This window comes from Simochromis diagramma, unplaced genomic scaffold (assembly GCF_900408965.1).
Source record: "Simochromis diagramma unplaced genomic scaffold, fSimDia1.1 OVJJ01000501.1, whole genome shotgun sequence".
NCBI classification, from domain to species: Eukaryota; Metazoa; Chordata; class Actinopteri; order Cichliformes; family Cichlidae; genus Simochromis; species Simochromis diagramma.
Window position 1 is genome coordinate 3,801,676 of NW_024387320.1, and position 8,253 is coordinate 3,809,928.

Genomic DNA, 8,253 nt, shown 5'->3' on the forward strand with positions numbered 1-8,253 from the left:
TTTCTGTAATATACTTACATATCTATACTATTGCTAATATATATTGTAATATATCTATATCACTAAAGCACTTCTGGATGGATGCAAACTGCATTTCGTTGCCCTGTACCTGTGCATGTGCAATGACAATAAAGTTGAATTCTATTCTATTCTAAATAATTCTGTTTAAAATGTTGCAAAAGCCAGATGTTGCAAGCGGAAAACATGTTTCATACCTTTCAATTGTACATTAAATACCTAAAATGGTAACATGTAGATGAAATTTTAAAAAAAAACAGAATGCAGAGAATGCAATCGCAAAGCCATATTTGATCTATTTTAATACAACATAGAAAACATTAAACATATCAGCTCATTTTAAATGAAATGGCAGCAACAGATCTCAAAAAGCCAGGATGGGAACAACAGAAAGTTGGAAAAGTAAGTAGTAGCAAAAATAATCAGATGATAGAACAAGAACATTTTTCCGTGGGCAGCATGACAACTTCAAATTCAGCCGTGCCCCTTTTCATATAAGACTTGTTTGCAAGCAGCCTGTTAAAATAAATTTGCAGAATAAAGTCAGGGTCATTTTAACACTTATGTAAATATGAAAGTGATGGTACATTCAAAACACTAATTATGAACATGAGAATGTTGTGTAGCAGCGGCCGGCATTACATGGAGAATTTGGACAAAATTAATTTAGCATTATTAATTTTATAGAACAATTCAGAATAAATTATTAAATCATGGAAATTAGTTTATTATTTGTCCCGTCCTACCCGAGCCTGCTTGTGCCACAGGATTCTTCCTGTTAAAACTTTTTTCTTTCCCACTGCTGCCGAGTGTTTTTTTCATAGGGGCTTATATGATTGTTGGGATTTTCTCTGTATTATTGTTGGGTCTTCCCCTTACAATATTAAGCACCTTGAGCTATGTAAATAAAATTGAATTGAACTGAACTGAACTGAACTGAACTGAACTGAAATGAACTGAACTGAACTGAATTGAATGTATCATGAGAAAATAAACGTGGCAACCTGCAGGGCTCATGGTCCGACCACTGTACCTAAGCAAACTGAAACCAAACAACCTCTGGCTAAGCAGATACCACAACACAGAAAAGCTAACTCATTAGGCCAGGCAGGGAGGAACACTGGTTTCAGCGGGGAGTCAAGGAGGCCATTTATGTAAAAACTGAAAGACCTTCTCTGAATTGAGGAGGGGCCTAAGAGTTCATCTTTCACCATCTTACAATGCTGTGATTGCAGGAATCCCCTGACTCTCTGTGAATGGTACTCATGACCATTGATCAGTGGTCATTGATTGGTGGCCATTGATCAATGGTCACTAATCAATGGTCATGAAAATTTGCAGAATTCTAAGCATAAAACTGACCTCACAGCCTGTTGTTCCTTCAGTGGTCCTACTGTAAGTTGTTATGAAACGTACTGTTTATAAGGTTGGGGAAACCTGAAGTCAGCTGAGAGTGAAAAAGTCACTTGGATGTTTGATGAAATACTTCTCCCACTGAAAACGCTACATCCGGGTGAACAGAATCAACTTTTTGTAGGAACTATTAGATTCTCTCACACATGAAATGACTAAAGCTAAACCTCAGTGGTTAAAGCTTTCAACCTCACACGTATGAAAGGCTGAATACTTTAAGACTTCATCAGTCTGTAGGACTGCATCATCAAGGGCTGCGTCTGAATGCCACAAAGCCTCTGACCGAGCACACTGTATTAAAGCGAAGGTCACTTCTTCCTCCCTGCACAAGTGCCTCATACAGTAATTTCTTTTTCAAGCAGCTTCAGCTTCAGCCAACACAAAAAGAGGTTAATTATTTGTTCAATGACATTCATTTGCTTTTTATGTTGGGTGTGCTAGAGTAACTGCTAGATAATGCTTGTTATAAAATTTTCAATACAACACTGCATCCTGCAGGTCAAACTGAGCACAACAGCAGCTGCGGACAGACAATCTCGCTTTCCAGGAAGGTCAAAATTTCAAAATCCATCCAGTTTTGTAAGTTAATAATACTGAAACACTTGAGAGAGACACATGAAGTTTTTTGTTGTTTTCTGTTGTTTTGTTTACATCTGTCCATCTGTCTGTATGTTAAATTGAATATAAGCTCTTTTTCATGTGTATTCCCTGCTTATCACTTTCAGCTCTAGTTTCTAGGTTTAATCAAAAGCGAAACAGATCAGTGATTGGAGCAGAGGTGACATGTGACTTGTAGCTGCTAATTTATTACCTGGAAGAGTCAACTTCTTTACACCTGGGAGTTCACCGTGAAGGTTAGGCGGGTTCTCGCTCTTGGACTGAAAGCATAAACTTTCATTTTTTTAAAAAGTTTTTCTGGATTTTTAAAAATTCTCTTTTATAATCGACGATGGACAGGCAGCTTGTATGGGGAAAGCTGTTTCTGATACTCACAGGTACGCTTTATGCTTTATGTTTTTTCTCTTCTGTGAAAACCATTGCCACACCTTTATGGTATTATCGCCTGTGTTAATCATTAACCCAACTTCTTGCTACTCACCTGGAACAGGATATCGTTTTACTCAAAGGAGACATTCAGATTTTTCTTTTCGACAGCTGCCTTGAAATAAATGTAAAAGTTTGAGTTGGTCATATTCATGAAACTAGTTTTTAAAGTGATCATTAAAGAAGCACAAGAAACTAAAAGACACTGGTCATTCATTTTTATTCCAGTGCTGTCCTGCTGCAAGAGTATTCAGGTGTCCATTCCAAAAAATGAATATGAGGCTGAAAAAGGAGGCAGCATTGACTTGACCTGCTCCTGGGTCCCTGCAAATCCCTCATTGACTGACTATATACTCACATGGGAAGTCTTCCCAGAAATTACTGGAGACCCAATGGTAAGAAGGGAAATTACTGCACTAAATACTAAATATATGTTTATGTAGACCCTTACTGATTTTACTCAAGATTCCGGGCTGTTTTGGGATTATAGTATTAATATATAATATAATATAGCATATAGTATAGTCTTAAATATGCTATAGTCCTAAAACAGACAGTTACAGTTTTAATAAAATAGAATTTCTATGAAAAGAAAAGTGTGTTCTACACTTTACTTGAATGTAACATGGTTCCTTCCTACTCATATTGTAATGATTTTGTCCCAGTGGATAACGAACAGGTGAATGACTCATGTATGGTTTCATGTGTATAAACTACTCCTTCACCTATCAGATAACCCAGAAGTTAAGTCTACATACAGCTTTTATTTGTCCAAGCTGGTAGTTTCTAGTTCCAGGTTGTTCCTAAAACAGTGCGTTTTATCTGTATAGAATAAAATCATACATATGCCTCATTTGCATGCCGTAAAGGGCTTTACGGGCTGTTTTGCATGTAACCCACTGTATTTTGTAATATTTACAAATATTACTTCCATAATTAAACTAAGCAGATATCTTATGCTTGTTTTTATTTTTCTCAAGAAACCTGTGGCTACTGCATGGTATGGCAAACCGGTTGAAATTTCCCCAGCTTATGAAGGCAGAGCATCCTTGGACGTTGACCCTAACACTCGAGTGAGCACACTGCATTTAACACAGCTCACCATGCAGGAAAACCGCCATTTCCAGTGCAGTGTCCTTATATATGGTGACGATGATGGAACAACTCGTACCACCACCTCCCTTGTGGTCCTGGGTGAGAATTAGCAAACTGATAGATTAGCCTCTTACACTCCAAAATACAATCTCAGAAATGACGTAAAATCAAAACTGTTGTTTATGCTGTTTTTATCTTGTAGTCCCTCCCTCTCCACCAATCTGCAAGCTTCAGGGAAGTGCAGAATATTTTCAAAATGTTACACTCACCTGTTTGTCTGAGGAGGCATCCCCAGCACCCACCTACGACTGGAAGAGCTTTAGCGTCGACAACAGTCCCAGACAATTTCCACCTAAAGCAACTCAAAGTATGCTCTTCTACTAGCAATATGTCACTTTCAAGTGCTCTGTGTAAATGCAGCAGATTGGAAAAAAAGGCATTACTCGGCACTGTTTCAGCTAATCTTTGTCATTCTTTTTCAGAGGATGGAGTCCTATCTCTCTTCAATATAACAAGGGAGACATCTGGGTACTATATTTGCACATCACAAAATCGAATTGGTTCTGCCAGCTGCAACTTTACTTTGGCTGTGATGCCTGGTGAGCATTCCAACTTCTTTTAATTCAGTTTTGCAGTTTCCACTTATCTTCATTTACACCAGCTGCAACAGTTGACTGTTTTGGAACAATGTTTCTTACAAACTTATTGTAGATACCAAGATGACATCTTAGTTGCAAATGTAGTATTTACCTTCTAAATATGGGAGTGTGGGGGCTGGGGATTGTTATGTAGAGCTGAGTTGACATTTTTGGTTATTACTTCAAAATTCAGACACATATAATTCGAACAGAAATAAATAAGTCAGAATTTCATGATACCTAGTTAGCTGAAATTGCGAGATACTAACCCCGAAATGCTGATATATGACAAAATAAACGAAACAAAAATGGAAGCGCTTTAAGCCTGCATTCTTTTTAATGGCCACCAGGGGGCAATAGCTGTGGTTAATAACAATCTTCAGGTCCTATTGAGGTCTATGAGAAAGCAGCTTTTCGCTTGACCTTTGTAAACACTTTCCTGATGTGTTTATGGTCTTGGTCACTCATTTTGGATCATATTAAAGAAAACATTGAGCCATTTTGTAAACTTTGTCCAGTCTTAGTTTCAAAGAGTCTTAGTTTTTTTGGGGTACGTTCATTGGCTAACAGGTTGTGGTTGACAAGCCATCACAGTGAGTGCAGAGTTGTCATTACATTATAAAAAGAAGCAGCTTGTCTGAGGACTGCTGCCATATCGACATATTGGTCAGCATTTTATTATTTTACCATGACCATGTGATTTAAATTGCCTGACATAATAATTTCAATAATTGCAATTGAAATTCACCTTCTCCAAAACATAACTTGACAACCAGCAACAGCTCAAAGTTAAGCTTTAAACCCTGGATGAAAGGTTTAACCCTGACTTAACTATATTAACTTACTTTTTTCTCCAGCCAGCATGAAAATTGGGTCCACAGCAGCTATAATAGGAGGAGTCCTCGCAGGGCTCCTGGTGGTGGGGATTCTCATCTTCTGTCTTTGTCGGAGAAGGAGCAAGAAGAATAAATATCCTGAGGGGTACGTACTGTGTGTTCTGGATTTTTCTGTCATTGTAAATTGTTTTAAACAATTTTTGATTAAAACAATTATTGAAAGTATCTCAGTCAATCAACCATCCAGCTCCTTCATGTGTTTGTCTCCTAGTTCCCCTGAAGAAATGAGGTATTACGACCAAGATGCTGCCGAAGGTGAAGAACCATACTCGGACAACAAGTCAAACAGCGAGAAAAAACAGGCCAGCCAGAATGAGGATAATGATGTGGCACCTCAAAATATTTCCAGAGTCGAAGAAGTTGTGCAGAAGTTTGCAGATGATCAGTACAGTTACAATGGCAGCAAAGAAAGGTATGAAGGCAAGGGCAGTGATATAGACTCTCACCGGTACCAGGACGACCAGCGTGACCATTATGGTGGTAACCGGGATCGTCTTGATGATCAACGCGAACGTTACGGTGGTAGTAGAGATCGCCTCGAGGATCAACGTAATCGTTATGGTGGTAGTCGAGATCGCCTCGATGATCAACGTGATCGTTACGGTGGTAGTCGAGATCGCCTCGATGAACAGCGCGATCGTTACGGTGGTAGTCGGGATCGCCTTGATGATCACCGCGAACGTTACGGTGGTAGCCGGGATCGCCTTGATGATCAACGTGAACGCTATGGTGGAAGTCGTGATCGCCTTGATGATCAACGTGAACGCTATGGTGGAAGTCGCGATCGCCTTGATGATCGCCGTGACAATTATCGCGGTAGCCGAGATCGCCTTGACGATTACAGTCGAGATGACCGTGGTGATCGCTATGGTGGTAGCCGAGATCGACTTGATTACAGTGACAGAAACCAGTAAAAATCTTTTACTGCTTAAGTGAAACCTGCAAAATGAATTAATGTCTTTTGCCTTGTCTCCCTCCCCTCAGCCCCAGCTGGTTTTTTCCTATTAAAAGGGAGTTTTTCCTTCCCACTGTCGCCAAAGTCCTTTTTCATAGGGGGTAATCTGATTGTTGGATTTTCTCTGTATTATTGTAAGGTCTTTACCCTACAATGTTAAGCGCCTTGAGAAGACTGTTGTTGTGATTTGGCGAAATTTCAATAAAATAAAACTGAATTGAATGCATCATGAGAAAATAGAAATAGCAGTTTGTATGTGGAGTTTGTATGTGCTTTGGAGTTTGTACGTGTTTTGGAGTTGGTACGTGTTTTGAAGTTTGTACGTGTTTTGGAGTTTGTACGTGCTACCACCATAGGTATTTGAGCCAACTCAACATACATTACACTGATGGAACTCATTAAGTTGAATTTTGATTGCTACAAAACTGCGCAAAAGTCTTGAATGACCCCTTGTTCTCCCCCTGAAGGGAGAGAGTATGTAATCGAGTTCGCTTGTCTGTTTGTCTCCTTGTTAGCAGTCTATTGCCAAAGTTGTATAGATATAATCTTTTTTTTATGGATCATCTTCAAACTTCGCAACAATATACTAGGCCAACAAAAAGCACCTAACTCACAGATTAATCCAAAGGGAAAATTATAAATGGATTGTTTAACACCTTTCTACTCATCGGAGCAAGTGCTTTTTTACTACAAGTTTCATTAACACACATTCATGAATGTTAGAAACAGCGATTTCTAACATTTACCCATATTTACTCAAATTCCAATGGATACATCAGAGGCAACTGAAAGAGTTGGGAAGAGTCAGGTATTGATCCATTGTCCTTCTAATCAGTAGATGACTAATTCCATCATCTGAGCCACAGCCGCCCCAGTGTGTTGGCTGCAGGCAACTTAGCAAAGAGCCAATTTGAAATTGCATCTTTTGGCACTTTGTTACTACCAGGCTGTAAAAAAAACAAAAACAAAAGAAAAAGAAAACATAATTTGATTCCATTAGTTTTCTGTATTAACTGTAACTTTAGACCTTACTGCTAACTCCGTGGCCGAACCAATTTCAGTAAGTTTGTTTTACACAACTTTGCTGTAATACACCATCACATGATCAGATTTTCTTGAAGGACATTGGTTTGCTGTGAACATGGCCTATATAACAAATGTATTAGTGTTAATTTTCACAAAAAGTTTGATTAATCCTTGAACCCCATGTTCAAATTTATCATAAATGTTAGTTTGTTGTTATTGATACATTTACTGCCATTATTTACTGCCACGAACTTGTCAGTTCGTGCATTTTTTTTACTTTCTTTTCACAATGCAAAATGTGTTCTTTTTGTATTTTTGAGTTCAGCTCCTTTTTATGCTTGAGATGAAAGTGTATGTTGTTAGCTATTTTTCTAACAAAAATTACTAATTTGTTGTTTCTTCTTGTTCATTATTTTAAACTAAAAAGGCTGTTTTATGGTGTTATATGAAACCAAAAAATTGTGATTCGACTGTTTTGCTCAACTCTTGCATTGTGTCAGAAAATAAAATCATTAGCAAACTATATACTGTGGGATGGCTTTTTTTGTTCACAAATTGAGCTTGTGCATCTTAATATTACATGTGTTTATGCAACACTAAATAAAATCAAGTATACACAGAAAACATTGATATTGTGTACTTCCTTATTGCATATGTCTGGCCCTGCCGAGTGGTTGGTTAAAAAAAGGTTTATTTCTCAAGGCTTTGTGTGTACACATAATAGCTCATAGCTATAAAAGCTATTTTAAACCAAAGCAAAAATACTGACCAGGTCTTTCAGCTACAGCATCCTGTGATGCTGGAGATCAATGTGACTCTCTAGACCCTATTGTATTCACACATTCAAAGTTGAGTCATTTTATTGCTTCATCTGCCTTTGTTGGGCTTAAGAAACCAAGTGATTTGTATGGTGGGTCTAACGGTGTTGCCAGTGACATAATTCTCATTCTTTGGACTTTTTGTGATTATTTCTGTCCTGGATGCATTTGCATTTTGCCGTCATATGCCGTGATCAGTATTTTGATCAATAAATAAATAAATTAATTAATAAACAATATCCATATCTCCCCTCCAGAAATGTTGCAGACCACACCAGATCACACCAAACCACACCGTTTTCCTTCAGCGGCACACAAACTGAAATCAGGTGACTGTTGTGGAAGTTTGC

General features: G+C 38.2%; 1 protein-coding gene across 1 annotated transcript; it reads left to right on the forward strand.

Annotated features, from left to right (window-relative positions):
* Positions 1 to 2,284: 2,284 nt before the first annotated feature.
* LOC120717378 (cell surface A33 antigen-like) lies at positions 2,285 to 6,018 on the forward strand. The gene is made up of 7 exons (XM_040005319.1): positions 2,285 to 2,426; positions 2,704 to 2,870; positions 3,456 to 3,669; positions 3,773 to 3,937; positions 4,053 to 4,169; positions 5,066 to 5,189; positions 5,316 to 6,018. Exons 1-7 carry the CDS (start codon positions 2,381 to 2,383, stop codon positions 6,016 to 6,018), a joined length of 1,536 nt encoding a protein of 511 aa, XP_039861253.1. The 5' UTR covers positions 2,285 to 2,380.
* Positions 6,019 to 8,253: the final 2,235 nt, after the last annotated feature.